The sequence below is a fragment of the Nilaparvata lugens genome, chromosome 6 (genome assembly GCF_014356525.2).
Source record: "Nilaparvata lugens isolate BPH chromosome 6, ASM1435652v1, whole genome shotgun sequence".
Taxonomy (NCBI): domain Eukaryota; kingdom Metazoa; phylum Arthropoda; class Insecta; order Hemiptera; family Delphacidae; genus Nilaparvata; species Nilaparvata lugens.
The window spans coordinates 25,306,733-25,323,559 of NC_052509.1; the positions used below are offsets into that span (position 1 = coordinate 25,306,733).

The 16,827-nt window shown below is 36.0% G+C and overlaps 1 protein-coding gene across 1 annotated transcript; it reads right to left on the reverse strand.

Moving 5' to 3' along the window:
- Window positions 1–14,076: 14,076 nt before the first annotated feature.
- LOC120352007 lies at window positions 14,077–15,767 on the reverse strand (the record flags this gene model as incomplete). Its single annotated transcript, XM_039431406.1, has 1 exon — window positions 14,077–15,767. A coding segment is annotated over one exon (1,446 nt), but the record flags the coding sequence as incomplete, so codon positions are not given.
- Window positions 15,768–16,827: the final 1,060 nt, after the last annotated feature.

Sequence of the window (16,827 nt, forward strand, 5' to 3'; positions counted from 1 at the left end):
AACGTCTGAAAATGATTTTCTTGACATAATCAATGAAACTAATGGAATGGACCAATAATTTTTTTACATGAAGTAATAAGTGATAAGATTATGTTGATTCGAGTGAATCTGTAGAAATGTGTATTAATAACGAGAACTACAGAAGCAATACAAAGATACGGCATGAAAAGGCGTATGTATAACGATGCTCTGACAGTGGACAGTGAAGTCTAAAAAATAATGAGAAAGTCTAAATATACTGAGAGGGAATCAAGGACTCAATATCATCAATCGATCAATAATAATTAATTTTTCAGAATTACAGCTACTTGAAACAAGCTGGTTTCAGTGCAATATGAACATATTCCTATTTTATGAAAAACATGATGGAACTCAATTACTCACTTCTCAACAGATCAAAATATCTAGCCTATTGTAAGTTCAAATTTGACAGGTAGACCCACGTTCAGGCGTCTTCTAGCGTGATTCTTCGTTCCCTTGACCCTAACCTTTCTCAAAAACGAAAATGAACAGAAAAGGTTCAAATCTTAGTTTAGCAAAGCTCTTATCTACATATGTGCTTCATTTTGGGGTTTCAGATCTATGGTATAGCTTCCCCTGGAGCTAGCTTCGCTCACTCGTCTGGACCCATGACTGAATAATCGAGAAATGAGACCAGCAGGTTGACCTGCATTTTTCATTTGAGATTTAGATCTATCTAAATGGAATTTGTGTACATTCCACTTGCTTGATTTGAGGTTCAGTATATTTCAAGTTATGCCATAAAATCAATACTCTTCCCTATTTGATATCGTAGAAATACATACCCTCATAGACACTATCACCTTCATACTCTTATTAATACTTACAGACCCTTTTCACATTGAGATACAAGTCCGAGTTGCCACTGGAACGCCATTAGTGTGTGAGGCAAGTTGCAGTACCAATGGTGGTGTCTCAGAGGTGACCAACCTGGCAACCAGAAAGAGACACCAACTGACCGCCAGAATTTGGTAGCCTTTACTGACTGGGTAGCTGGTGTCCCTAATATGATGGATGCGAAATGCCCACACGACTTGCTCGAGTAAAAAATTTCGTAAAATATCAAAATATTGACGTTTGAAGGTATAAACTTAACCTCCCCATTAAAACAATGTTCCAGATTATTTAGACAGATTATTGAAATCAACCCAATCTGAGATCCTCACCCTGTCATGGTCAACGTTGGCATTCACGCACAAAAGAAAACGTACCTTTGAGAAGATTTGTATCGTCAATCTCTTCCAATATACGATTTTTCTCAGCAAGATTGTTGACTCACTTATTCACACCCCGACAGAGTCACTCCACTCTTAGACCAGTTCTACCCCGGTGCTCTGGTAGATGTTTGACAAACTGTCAAAATGCATAGCTTCATTCCTTTCAAAGGAATGATTACTGATTCTAGTCTTACATTGATATTATCACCCAAACACCATATTTATCTTCACAAAAATATTTTCGTCATGATGAGACCGTCATTACAGGAGCTGCAAGCTATAATTTCAGTAAATTATCACTTTCAAAGTCTAATCACTTTCTTTTCCCAGAGATTACACTTTTCTAGACAAAATAACAGGCAACTTGGAATACTTCGCAAATTAGTTTTTGCTAATAATGGTGCTCAAATTAATTCTATATTTGTCCTTGGGTAGGGCTACGATAAGATATCATTGAACCTTCATTTTCTGGTTGAATCTAAACCAGTTAGAAGCAAGTTAGAAGCTCTTGAGATATCTAGAGAAGGTTGAGTGATGGTTTGATACTCTCAAGTTTAAGTAGACTATCGATAAATATAGTAGCAATGAATGAATTCTAGATACATTATTGGATATTAGTAAGAACAAATCAGTAGTAATACAATACAAAGTAGTACTAATAATTTGAGCTGAAGAATGAGAGCCTTGCTTCGTTTCTCACATTGGGGGCCAACCTGTGTGTTGTCAGAGTGTTCTCAAGCTGACTTAATCTGTCCGATTAGATTACTCCGCCTAAAATAGTTATCCTATGAAAAACTACTTCCCATGTAGATATGGGCAGTGGATATGTAAAAATTCAAATTTATTCCTATTATTTTAGTTCTTTCTCATATGTTATTATAATACTCATCTTCAGGGGTATTTTTATTATTAGCCAAATGCATACGTAATATTGATAATATTGAATTTGAAAGACTATGGCCTGGTTGCAAAAGTACCTGTTGAATTTCAAACGTGATTGAATGCCACCTAAACCAATCACAGAAGCCTTTTTCAAAAATAGCCTTCTCAGATTGGTCCTCGTGAGAATACAATCACGATTGAAATTAAACAGCCTTTTGTGCAACCGAACCTCATTTTCACAGATTGAAAGACCATTTTTCAGCTTTCAATTTAAAATCAAAATTATTTTTTGTGATTTGTTCCAATGATTTTCAGCTGTCCCTCTTTTCTATAAAATAGCAAATTAACTTTATGGATTTATTATTTCCTCTATAAATAATGAAATTATTGTGAACAATTTCCTCAGCTTTAATGTTCTTTTCAGGATTCAGGGAACCAGGAAATAGAGCCAAACTCCTTCTATGAATTACCAACTATTAGGATACTTTAATACTTGATGGCTGATAAAGTTACAATGAGAGACAAGATATTGTCATAACCTCTCCAATCACTTCACAGTATCCAGTCACTTCAGCGACAGTGACTTATGAAAAATATAGTGACTATTATTATTATTATTTCATCAGTACTCCCAACTTGAAAAGTGCCGCAGCCGCTACCTAGCAGAGAAAAGAGTAACTTTCACAGAAGATCACCATCCTCCTTTTAGAATGGAAGGAAATTTGCTGTTTCAATTATCAATATTAATATTGAATCACGATTCATTCTAAATTGTATGAGATATGAGACAATGAATAACATTATTTGTAGCTTTATTATCTTCAATCATTTAATAATTCACTAAAAACAGTATTGAAAAAATCTTGATTAATACTTTCTACTTTCACCGCTAGATAGCACAAGCATGTGTATGATTTTAATGCGTACTGAATCTCGTGATGACTACACACACTGTAACTATAATGATTATAAAATTAGTGTCACGATATTCTCCTTTTAAGAAACTGAAATTGACAAATATATTGTGGAATATCAAATTATAGAAAATAAAAATATTTCTGTCATGAGAACTTTGTGTAAACCAATACATGACCTAGAAAATGTAACTACTGCTATCATCTCACCTTATATTTATGATGTTTCATTATGCGTCTCATCTTGAATGTCATTCATTTTTTATGATAATGAATCTATTGTGCCCACACTTCTTTGTAAAGTTATTGTTACTAGTAGTTCTGTGAACAGTAGACCACGCACAGTTATAAAACACAGCCTCTTCTTATACTTTCCATCAGAGTAAATCCTGTCTGTATGTCATGTTGGCGAGGTATCGGTGTGAAAACGGCTAATGGCTGTTGAGGTTGGTGTATAAAAAATGTCAAAATCAAAAGCTAATCTCCTTCAAGAAAGACATACTGGCAACAGGACAACCCGAGTTCAAAGCTGGGAGAAGTCGAGATCAATACTATGTTATTTTGGTTATTAATTGCATGCACTATTGCATGCAATCGAAAGTTCATTTAATAGTGCATAAAAATTGCATTCAATGAGGCATGACAATTATTAATAGTACACACAGCAGCTGATTTTTCACCAAGTTATATTCAGATATTGAGATGCATGCGTCATGGCTTGCAATATTAATTATAATACACTCGACAGCTGATTATTTATGATTAATAATATTATTCTATAGTCTTATTCTTGACCAAGCGATCGCGAAGTGAGGTCGAAGTGAAAAGAGCTTGTTCACATGACAGCCATTTACGCTAGGTTGTCGCTCGATTGGCAAATCGCTCGGTTTGCCAGCCTCGTACACATGACAGCGATTCATGAGCGGTTTGCGCTCCGTTATGATAAATAATTACTAGGTACAACATCTATGTACTCAATCTTAATATCTTAATCTATGTACTTAATCACTATAATTACTCTTAAACAAATATTACTGCTCTGATCGAAACCGCTCGGTTGACTGTATACATGTGTACGCTCTCATGCCTGCTCTAGTATATCGAGCCGCCCGGACTACAACCGCGATTCGCCGGCGACTACTAAAATCGAGCGATGCATGCAAGATTCGAGACGACGGTTTGACGACTCTTTATCTTTAAATGTTTAAATGTGCCATCTTGAATTGCATTTGATCGAAATTGTTCGTGTCGAATCCTTATAGTGTAAGGACATTAAGTTCCAAATTTCAAGTCATTACGTCAATTGGGAGATGAGATATCGTGTACACAGACACACACACACACCACACACACACACACACACACCACACACACACACACACCACACACACACACACAATGTTTGAATGTTTGAATGTTGATATGATTAAATGTTTAAATGTTTAAATTTTAAATGTTTAAATGTTTAAATGTTTAAATGTTTAAATGTTTAAATGTTTAAATGTTTAAATGTTTAAATGTTTAAATGTTTAAATGTTTAAATGTTAAATGTTTAAATGTTTAATGTTTAAATGTTTAATGTTTAAAGTTTAAATGTTTAAATGTTTAAATGTTTAAAGTTTAAATGTTTAAATGTTTAAATGTTTAATGTTTAAATGTTAAATTTTAAATGTTTAAATGTTGAAATGTTTAAATGTTTAAATGTGTAAATGTTTAAATGTTTAAATGTTTAAATGTTTAAATGTTTAAATGTTTAAATGTTTGAATGTTTAAATGTTTAAATGTTTGAATGTTTATTATCGAAAAACCGTCGAACACTTTGGGCCATTCAAATATGGGCCATAATACACTAAAGGAGGAATTTTGTATTTCTTAATCAAATCCCAGTAATGATACAAGATTTTGAACCGCCTTGACGAGCTGAGAAGAATGAGCTGTATAACAAGGAGATCTGATCTTTCTGTCAAAAGTCATGAGTGTTTAAAGTTTTGATCCTTGACGTACCCCCCTACTAGGAAATTCTGGGATTAAATGTTTATAACGGGTGATTCTCATAGAAAATAACCCTCGTGAGATGATTTCAGCCGAAATATGTATTTTTTGTTATGAAGGCCTTGAAAAGGTATTATAATGAGAAATTTTTACTTTGGCTGTAGGATGTGATTATCTATTTTCGGGTGTATTCCCACTCCCCCCCAATACAAAATTCAAAAATTCCTCAGGAATCCTGTTCATAATGAATTGTTCTTTCACGTGATTGTGGTTTTTATCTATACTACAAAAATATCCAAGTTGTATAGGGTAGAAGTGGTAGGTTTGCATAATTTTGAAAACCCCTTAAAAAATACCCCTTTTTTGAAAATTCATAGCTCCGGAACCAAAAATGGTAGAATTCTCCTCCTACACGCAATTAATTCGAAATTTCATCATCTTTAACTATATAGAAAATTATGTTTCTCTAAAAACTCGAAGTTTTCGATATTAAATGTAGAAATGTAGAGAAGTCCAAAATTTTAGGGGTTTTTTGGGGGTTTTGGGGGTAAAGCCGCCCTCTGGCGTGTCAGAAAATTTCAGATTCGAATTCAGCGCCCCAAAATACACATAGAGCCGTCGGGAAAAATTCTTTCTGGGCTATTTCCTGAAAAACGACTGGACTATATAGCTATATCGTCTGCAAAACGAAAAGCAAAGTATAACAACCTGGAAACTTGCCAAATTGAAAACTTGATGAACTGAAAACTCGATGAACTGAAAACTTGACGTACTTAAAACTTGACGAGCTGGAAATAGGCATATAACAGTCTCCGGTAAATCAAGAATCTTCATGAAAAATTTCAAGTGACCGCTGAAGCGTCACTTGAACTTGTATCTGTCCATCCATTGTTTTCGGCGGCCCCATCTCGTTTCCAAAACCCACATAATTGATTATTTCTAACAAGAATGAACAATTAATTTCACGAGAGAAACGTTATCAATATTATTGATAAATTTCATACTGAGACTACAGATACTAGCTCGATCTCTGTGGACAGTGTCCTGTTTTTCTCCAATTGTGGAATCAATCTGGAGCGTTTGTATTTGAGCGCTGTTTGTTTGTACATAGAAAGTACGCGGCCTAAACACCAGCCTGATATTTATGAGCGTGTTTCTTCCATCCCTTCCATTCTTTGAAAATATACATTATTCAAATATTATTGAAATGATGAATTATTGAATAAGGATAGACCTGTTATAAAATTAGGCCAGAAAAATGTTCAATCAATCAGGCAGATAGTTAGGGTCGACGATGCGTCAAACAGCTCATCCAAATCTATTTTATAGGAGAAGAATATGGATAAATGATCACTCTTGTGATATGATTTACTTGAAATTTTGCATGATATAAATTCTTAATTTACCGAGGATGGTTATAGGCCTATTTTAATCTTTGTTCATCAATTAAATTTGAAATTTAATGATCAAAATTATAATTTCCATAACAAAAACAAATTTATTCATTCTGTAATTCAAAGTTTATTTATTTATATTAAAATCGCAATCAAACAGAGCTCTCTCCAAGTGATTATGTTGTACAATTTGTAACAAGCGCGGTTTATGTATTAAGGTTGCGAGTTGGAGACCTACTCATTTCTTCCGAGGATTTTCAACTCTGATGAAGATTATCCACGTAGTTTTGAAAAAATAATGTATAATTTTTTTATGTTTCCTGAAAATGAGGAGATTGCATTTTACAACTCAACAGACATTTTACACATTACCACAGAATACAGCATTAAAGAATTGTCTTTTTTCATTAGGGATACTCTTCAATTGAAATAAAAAATAAAAATGAAAATACCTTTTGTAAAAGTATCAACTTACAAGCATTATAGGACTTTTCTCTGACATTACCTAATCACACAATCATTATACAAGGTATCCCACTTTGATCATTGTGGTGTATGGAAGAAGAGCTCATGTAGTGTCCACTTCTTACTACTTACTTGATATGTTCAATTGTAGTGACGTAAGTGAGCTTTATCTAGAGCAAAATATTTTTAAAATAGTCTACATAACTATTAGCCCATAAATTATGATGATGTGCAATCACGAAAGACTACTAGCCTACAGCTTCATTCCTCGATCACAGTGTTGAGGTATTATAAAATAATTTATCTTAATATACTTCCAGGTCTAATATCTAACGATCTGAAACGTATTTGGCCAATTGAAGATATGATTTAATCTTCGTTCATTGAATTCAACTGTTATTCATAGAAACATTATCATTATCAGTTTCTAAACGAATCGAAAAAAAAAATAGCAATTCAAAAATATCCAGGTCACTTCTCCTGGTTTGAAGTCCAAGAGTATTGACCATCAAACCGGAAGGGGGTGAAAGTTATATTACAGTACGGTAGTTACATGTTATATCGTCACTCATTCAATCTACATTCGACAAAAAAAGTCCCCCAATTACTACTGCACTCTATCACTAGAACTCAGAAATAGATATCGCGACACGATGACCTATCAGCGAGTGAGTAGACAGAGTCTAGAGTTATGTCAAGTCACGTGATCCTGAACTTGTTTGTAATTGGCTGCTCACTTGTCCTATTCTTGTGAATTCTTTCATCATTACTCTTAAGATTGTTTTATCTCACCCATATTCCTTCAAAATTCGTCTCTCATTTTTACTTTCCTTGCCCTATTACCATAGGTAAGGAAAGTATTGCTTTCCGAAAAAATTTCTATACGTTTCAAGGCCCCCTGAGTCCAGAAAAGTGGTTTTTGGGTATTGGTCTGTATGTGTGTGTGTGTTTGTGTCTGTGTGTGTGTGTGTGTGTGTGTGTGTGTGTGTGTGGTGTGTGTGTGTGTGTGTGTGTGTTGAAATTTGGAACTTAAGGTCTTTACACTATAAGGATCCGACACAAACAATTCCGATCACATGCAATTCAAGATGGCGGCTTAAATGGCGAAAATGTTGTCAAAAACAGGGTTTTTAGCGATTTTCTCGAAAACGGCTCAAACGATTTTAATTAAATTTATACCTAAAATAGTCATTGATAAGCTCTATCAACTGCCACAAGTCCCAGAAACAGTCTGGTGTGGTACACTCATACAACTTTCCTTGCACATCGAACTGTAAGCCTCATTCTTAAACTCAATATAATGACAATTGGCGGCTGCATATTTGAAACTATATGATCATACTATTGTGCATATTGTTTTCAGAGTATATTTTCTTTTGTGTAAATATTGTGAAATTTGATGATTTTTCAAAAGTCGTCAAAACAGCTGTTCTACAGGTAAAATATCTCAACTATGTGTTATCCTATTATATTATTAAGCGAGCAATTTCTGTATATATGTATATATATATTTATATGGTTATGTGCTTATCTGGTTATCTGGTTATGTGGTTATGTGGTTATATGGTTAAATGGGTATATATTTATGTTCAACGGATCTCGAAAACGGCTCTAACGGTTTTCACGAAAATTGGAACATAGATGGTTTATGATATAACAATTCGATTGCACTAGGTCTCATCCTTGGGAAAACTCGCTGAACGACATTTAAAGGATAATTCATCCTTGGCTGAAACAGCTGTGGATCGTAAAAAAGAGAGTGAGCGAGAGAGGATGTGAAAAATCAAAATATCGCATCCCCAAAATTCATAAGATGACGTATAGCCAGCTGTAAAATATAAACACGATCATTTCAGAGAATTGTGTTCTGTTTCTGTTTACTGTTAGAGAATTCCGTTGTACAGTCATACTAAATCACAAAGAAACTGGCACTTCACATCTATCAAATTATATAACTCCACACCTGACCACTTGAAAGTACTTACTCACTTGCACACAATTTAAAAAATATTGAAAGCAGTGTTAATTGATGAATTTTTGTACAACGTACATTACTATTTTAGAATAGATTGGAATCGTTTTATGTGATTCATGCTATTTTATTGTATTGTACTAATACTGATTTATTCTAATTTTTTTTTGTTTGTTTTGACTTAATGTTAAAAAATTTACGAAGTCCATTCATGTGAATATTTTATGACCAATGAAATTCTATTCTATTCTTTTTAAATAAATTAAAATAACGAGCGAAGCTCGGTGCCCCGATATTTTTGAATGAACTGCTCTACCTACCTCGAGAAGAAGGTTACAAAGTTCATTTCTCAAGGATGGGGTGGATCCCAGCAAGCTGCGTCGTTGAGATTTTTGGGCGGAGGGTCAAAATCTTATCTTGGGAAGAGGGGCGTCCTAAAAATGTCAGCAGTGTTAAAAATGACTACTGACCACATTTCCTTTTTTACTTAATGTTAGTATGGGGGGAGGGGTGTAATGGAAGCTGATTTTTTCTCAATTTAATAAGAGGTGTGTTTGGAGGTGAGCACCCCTGATAATTCGATTCATTCTCTCATAGTAATTCTGTTTCTATCCAGTACAGTAAGAATTCATAGGATAAGAGAAAACTCAGCATTTTACAGATCATTCCTAGAACTTGGAAATGTTATAGTCAAAGAGCCTGGGGTTTTGAATTGAACATTGTGTTTTACATAGAATTCTTTGATTATTTATTCATTACGGCGAAAGAGATCTCATAGATTGGATTATATCATTTTTCTTCATCATATCGATTTACTAGCAAAAGAAGAACAATCATCGAGTAAAAGATCGTGTCTCAATTGAACTATCCACCTCGTTAAAAACATGATTAGTTGAAGAACATACGACAGAACCATCAGTAGAACACGAGTCTCGCAAAGAAATCATCAACAGACATAACACATTTACATAATGCGTTCCTATTTCAATAATCGGGCCCGCATTGTGAACCGTTCATTCTTGTGAGCCTGATTGTCAGATGTTACTGGAGCCATTTATCGGTTTCGAGCAAGGCAACCAAATGGGTCATCATTCATCGATAGAAAGAGGTCCACGGATCCCGCTTCCTGTGAGCGTTTTTCTTCTTTTAAACCCGAGTCATGACTTTTCTTTGCAGACAACTCAGAGATCGTGACCGCCCTCAGCGACCTTGCTCTAGGATTGTGCTGTTCGTCTCTGAGAGAAAGTGAGTGAGTCTCAAGTTTATCGATGCTCAGGTAAAGCGAGTCGAGCCGAACATGCTAAAAGCCATAAATAGCAGCAACTTGAAAGCACTGTTCATTGTCAGCAGCGAGTAGCCCGCCGTCTCGGCGCTTCACAAAGGCCTCCCCCTCCCCGGTCGTTACATCATGGCGCACTTTTATCTAACCGTCGTTCACACTTGCAATAATAAGCAGACAGGTTTTTTCGCCGGAGTGAATTTCCATATCTTTTGTCAGCTGCTAGGCGACCAGCAATATTCATTCTAATTATCGCTGTAATCAATTCTTCAACGAATGCAATCCTTCAGTCAGGTTATGATGATTCGGTAAGAGTCGTATTCACACCTGCGAATATCACCATAAAATGGTTTGCCAATCATCAACTGTCTGCAAGTTTCTTGAACTCATCTTACTTCTTGTGTAACGGTACTCCAATCACTTGCTTGAGAACTTGGTTATTGATTGATATTGGATTACATTTCATTCGATTTGGGTTCAATTGAATTAACGATTGAAAACGATTAAATACGATTTTGATTTGACTTTTCGATAAGATCTCATTGATATTGGATTACATTATTGATTCGATTTGGGTTCAATTGGATTAACGATAAAATTAAATACGATTTTGATTTGACTTTTCAATAAGATCTTATTTGATGAGTTGAAAAGGAGAAATTTAATATGCCTAAGGTTTGAAATTCAATCCAATTTTTAACGAATTAATCATTCGACATCAGTTAATTTTCCCTTTGTTTCTCTTTCTGTACTTATTTGAGGAGAAGACTTGCGTTAAACGCATCCTTCTGTAGAACAGAGTTGAGTATGAAAGATTGAGGTGGAGTATAGATTCCAATTATTAATATATAGGCATGGATTGGAGGTATACGCTGCTATAATTTGCAATAATTCCATAATCAAATCAAGATTATGTTGATTTATGATTGATTGTATTTAGATTGATTGCAGTTTGATTGAACGACTCCTGAATTGAATGCTACAGCAGAGTGTGAATGGACAAAATTTTATCAGTGGTATGGTACAATAATGGAAGAGATATTTGTTGTCATTCCTTCCTCTAAACTTCTGTATTCCAGTAAATTGATGAATATAAATAATGTTATTTCGATTGTACGAATGCTTACTGGTGTTGCTTGGGATCAAGCGGGGCGCCCTCACATTCTAGTACCAGCCCAACCCCAAAAATAAGGCACTCTTCTCTTGTAAGTAAAAGGTCGTCAATCGTTATTTCAAACGCTGCTGAAATATTTTTGGCCCCCCTAACAAGGATTGGTTTCGACCCCCTCACCCTGTCACAAGAGTTTTTATGACGCAGTCTTTCCCCTGTGGGCACCCCTAGATCAAGGTGAGGCTGAAGTGATAAAAAATCATCAACTGATATTCTTACTCATAAAATGTTTGAGGATATGTATAATATACTGATGTACGCGTCTCGAGTCGTCACTAAGGAATTGCACCTTTAGGATCAATAAACTGACTAGTGAGTGGAAAGTCGTTTACATTGTACTAAAATTTGTTCATACATCATTGTGAATAAATCTGTTCTATTAATCTGAAGAATTTGGTGATGAAGTCGCTATTAATGCTGATTTGAAGTCAAAATACTCGTTCCCGTAGCGTAGTCTATCATACCACATGAATAAAAGGAAGGAATGGAGTTGGAACATTTCCAATCTTGGTACCTGTTTTGCAGTTTGATAAAATTCTAGACCCAACTACTCAGCTCTCTTAACTCGGTTATTTTCGATTCCCATTTTCCCACACTAGATCCAGGCTGTTCGTGTGAATAAATTATTCCGTGCTCCGAATTGTGCCACGAACGTTTTCCTAGAGGACGGAACCGTAACTGAAACTGGAATGCAACTTCCACTACTTAAGACTGAGCAAAGGCTAAAAATAAACTTCCTATTGGTGATATTTTTCAAAGTTTTCCGATTTGTATATCATCAAGCTATCAAAATAAAAAAGTTTTCTAAAGAAAACATGTTTTTTCCGATCATTACTTTTTGAGATATGAGCGCCTAAAGTTTAAATTTTCGGGACAGATCATTTTAAATTCGGTAAGAGATAAATCTATCAGATTCAGAGGATTGATTTTTCACGTTATTTTTGATCTAGTGAAACAAAATTCTTCTGGAAATATCAGTTTTTGATATAGTTATCGAATTTACCAAAAAAGACCAAAAATAACTCAAAAAGTTATTTTTGGTAAATTGAATAACTTTATTAAAAATTGATATTTCTCAGAAAATTTTTGTTTTAATAGATCAACAATACCATGAAGAATCAATCCTCTAAATCGCATAGATTTATCTCTTACCGAATTTGGAATGTTCTGTCCCAAAAATTTAAACTTTAGGCGCTCATATCTCAAAAAGTAATGATCGAAAAAAAAAATGTTTTCCTAAGAAAACTTTTTCATTTTGATAGCTTGATGATATACAAATCGAAAAACTTTGAAAAAGTTCACCAATAGAAAGTTTATTTTCAGCCTTTGCACAGCCTTAACGTTGTGGTTTGATCTTGCTCGACGTCAAATCTTCTCATTAATTTCAATCATTAACTGTGAAAAGTGTGACAATTGAGCTTGAAATGACTCAATGGCTATAGAGGAGTGATGCTCCTTCAAGCTTATGTGATTAATTATAAAATTAACTTTCGATAATAGAATATTAGAATACATTATTTAATTTTTTTATCAACTCAATTGACTAATATCGAACTCGATATATGAAGTGAGCTCAACATAGTCTCCATATGTCAGAAGATTGAAGAAAATCGGCTAATGTGGAAAGATCATGTTGAAAGGATAAAGAGCGACAGGATTTTCATGGCAGTGATGTCGAATAACTTGGTTGGGAAGAGAAGTGTAGACAGACCCCGCTAAATATGGATGTGATGGGGAGTTTGAAGTCGGAACAGGCAAATTGCCTAATCGACCATTAGTAGGAAGACGACGAATCGACTCAATCGACCATTCTACTTATTCATATGGAAATACTACAATAGAGACGTGAAACTTTAAATTATTTGAGTGTCGGATTATTTATTCGTTAGTAAGATTTGAATTAAATGTTCCCAACATTAGGACTCACTGAAACCTTATATTATGAAACAAAATGATCCCTTGACTCATCATTGCATAAAAATGTCAAATTTTATCAAATTCAAACAGGAATTATGTTCCATGTGAGGAAGTGGATTGTTCTTAATAATTCAGGATAACTACAGAACTAACCGACTATATTGTTTGAAAATATTTATAAGAGGATGGGAACACTTGAAATTTTTTTATTTCACTCTTTATTTCAAAGTAGGCTACTGTTGAAAATGTGACCGATTGAGCGATGAAAGCATGGAGCTGTAGTAGACTGCTTAAAATAAAAATTTCAATAGACGATATTCCACTGCTTTCATTTATGATAGAGTTCCACAAAATCAACGAATATTCTACAAATGCTTCGAATATTAACGCAATTAAAGTCAAGTTTAAAATTCCACATCAGCTCAGTTTTTCACAAATTTTCTTACTTGAATTGATCCTTCGGCACTGATTCTCCTGCTATTCATTACTCCGGCCTCAATTTCTTTGTTCAACATTCAATAGTCTCTTGAGAAATTCATTTAGATAATTTAGTTCTATGTTCGAATACAGAGCATCGACATAATGGTTGCTCATATAATACTCACCTTTCAAAAATAAATTGGATTATGTAAATTTTATAGTTTTTAATATTTGAAATTATAACCCATAGAATCATGTCACTACATTTATAACATTTTTCTACTCTCGGTGTGGTCAATAAGTTCACTAAACTTCCAGTTGGAACTTGAGATACATGTGGAAAATGTAATACTATTCCAGTAATATCACCAGTAGAAAATGACAAGAGTATTGAAATGCTGAGGATGAACAAAATGAAAATGAAACCACACATATTTTTTGGAATTTTATTACTTAAACCTATTTTGTACAATCATATAACAAATTCAACAAGTATAAAAAATAATACGTTCTATACAAAAGAAACTGTACACAACATTATTTTACATAGACAGGACGATAAGGAAATGGTAGGTTTTCATGGTATGATTTCATTGATGGTATATTTTGAGTCGCTCGACGAGGAGCTCGCATTGGGGAAGGTCTTTTTTGTTCTCTCTCAGTCGTGAAATGGCCGATCAGTCCCAATGCTCTTCTCTATGCACTGTGATGCAGATCTTCTCCCAGACTGGCTTCCAGACCTTCTTCCAATCGGGCACCTGCACTTCCTTCCAGGCGGGCACCTGGATTGCCTTCCACTCGTCCTTCCATGCTTTCTTCTTCTCGGTCACCCACTCCTGTTTCTTCTCCGTTCTCCAAACCTGGATGCTCTCCTCCTTCCAGGCTAGTTTCTTGTCGGGAATCCAGATCTGTTTCTTCTCGGTTCTCCAGATCTGTTTCCATTCTTCTTTCCATTCCAGCTTCTTCTCTGGCACCCAGATTTGTTTCTTCTCAGTTCTCCACACTTTCTTCCAGATCGGCTTCCAGATGAGTTTCTTCTTCCAGAGGTCATGAGCAGTGTACTCCCATCCATGCTCGTCTTTGCCGAGTGGTTTTGGCCCTGGCACCCACTCTTTCACCCATTCTGGCACGTACGACTTCTTCCAATCGGGTACTTGGTACTCTTTCCACTTAGGCACCTTTATTTCAACCCAGATGGGCTTCTGGACCTTCTTCCAGTCTGGAACTTGAATTTCTTTCCATGCAGGGACTTGAATTTCCTTCCAGATTGGCTTTTGAATCTTCTTCCATTCTGGTACCTGGATTTCCTTCCAGATGGGTACTTGAACTTCCTTCCAGATTGGGACCTGGATTTTCTTCCAGGCTTGCTTCCATATTTTCTTCTGAACAGTTTTCCATACCTGTTTCCATTCTTCTTTCCAGGCTAACTTCTTTTCACATTTCTTGTGCTCATGACCACCTCCGTGATCTCCACCTCCTCCTCCTCCATATCCACCGCCGCCGCCACCTCCATGGCCTCCACCGAATCCGCCTCCACCGCCACCTCCGTATCCCCCGCCGCCTCCGTATCCACCGCCGCCATGTCCGCCGCCTCCATGTCCACCACCTCCAAATCCACCTCCGTCTCCATGACCCCCTCCTCCGCTGTATCCTCCTACGCTGTAGCTATCTCCGCCTCCGTGGCCGCCTCCATGACCGCCTCCGTGACCGCCTCCAAAGTCACCACCTCCACCTCCATATCCACCGCCGCCGCCTCCATATCCACCTCCATCACCATGGCCATGATCACCGCCGCCTCCGAATCCACCACCTCCTCCATGACCGTGATCACCACCTCCGTGACCACCTCCAAAGTCACCTCCGCCACCAAATCCACCGCCGCCGCCTCCGTATCCTCCTACATCATGGCCTCCGCCACCTCCTCCATAACCACCTCCGCCACCTCCGTGTCCGCCTCCAAAGTCACCGCCTCCGCCTCCGTATGCACCACCGCCTCCTCCGTGGCCTCCACCGAAACCGCCACCAAATCCTCCGCCGCCGCCTCCATGGTCATATCCTCCACCTCCACCTCCTCCGCCGCCTCCAACCCATCCAGTTCGGGACTCAAGGTTTGATGCGATACTGAAACATAAATTTTGACATAAGAAGAATTCAAAATGTCATTAGCTTCAGCTGTAATTGATGCTTTACAACAGCAGCATTATATCTGGAGAAATACACTTTGCACTGAATAATATATAATATATTATATTGTGAAAAAAAAGACGGTTCAATTGCTTAGCAAAAGCGATGTTCATAACACCTTTATAAGATGAAGAATATAAGATCAGAATATTATGAGTGAACTGTAGACTACCTACGTAGAGACTCTTATCAATTCTTCTAGTCATAGAATAGAGAATAGAAAAGGGAGATGATAATTTATACTTATGGAAGTATTCAATGATATTCAGTAGGTTATAAGGATGATATTCTTCCGTGTTCAAAAAATTTGTTGCTCGAAATTATTTTAAAAACCGAGACACAATATAGAATGCATTAAAGAATGAATGATGCAACACAATAAAACTAATTTAGAGATTCACCTCCCTTCCATGCTTAATACTTTCTACTCACGTTCTTTTTCTACTGTATGCCACCCGTATGACACGATTCAATGAGAGTGATCTATAGAGCTGTTTAGCTTGCAGCAGTAAGTTCATGACTCATGGCCTACAGGTGTATCAGAGCAAAAGACCAGTGGTCGTGACGAGATTCCAATGATTCTTCAATTAACATTTTGTCACTACCAAAACCAGCAACACGTTCAGTGAATTTTCTATCCATAATAGGTATCACTTTCTCACTCCTTTATTGCTGTGAGGAGCAACATTTCTTCTCGACTTCTGCTGGTCTAAAGGAATTCTTGTCCTTGCAAAGTCAAGTGGAAGTGAAATAATGTCCATTTCATCCTTTCAATAATAATAATTGATAATTTAGTAGATTATTCATATATACCACAAAATAGTGATGTTAGTTGAACAGCAGCTTGCTATCAATATTTTCTGGGTTTTTAATTGTGTTCAAATTGAATGATATCGTTTGTAGATTTCAATTCGGTTCAATGTCACAATTTATAGTTGATACAAATGTGTGTCAGGCGTTGACTCTTAATAATATTTTGTTAACGATTATATGTAAGGG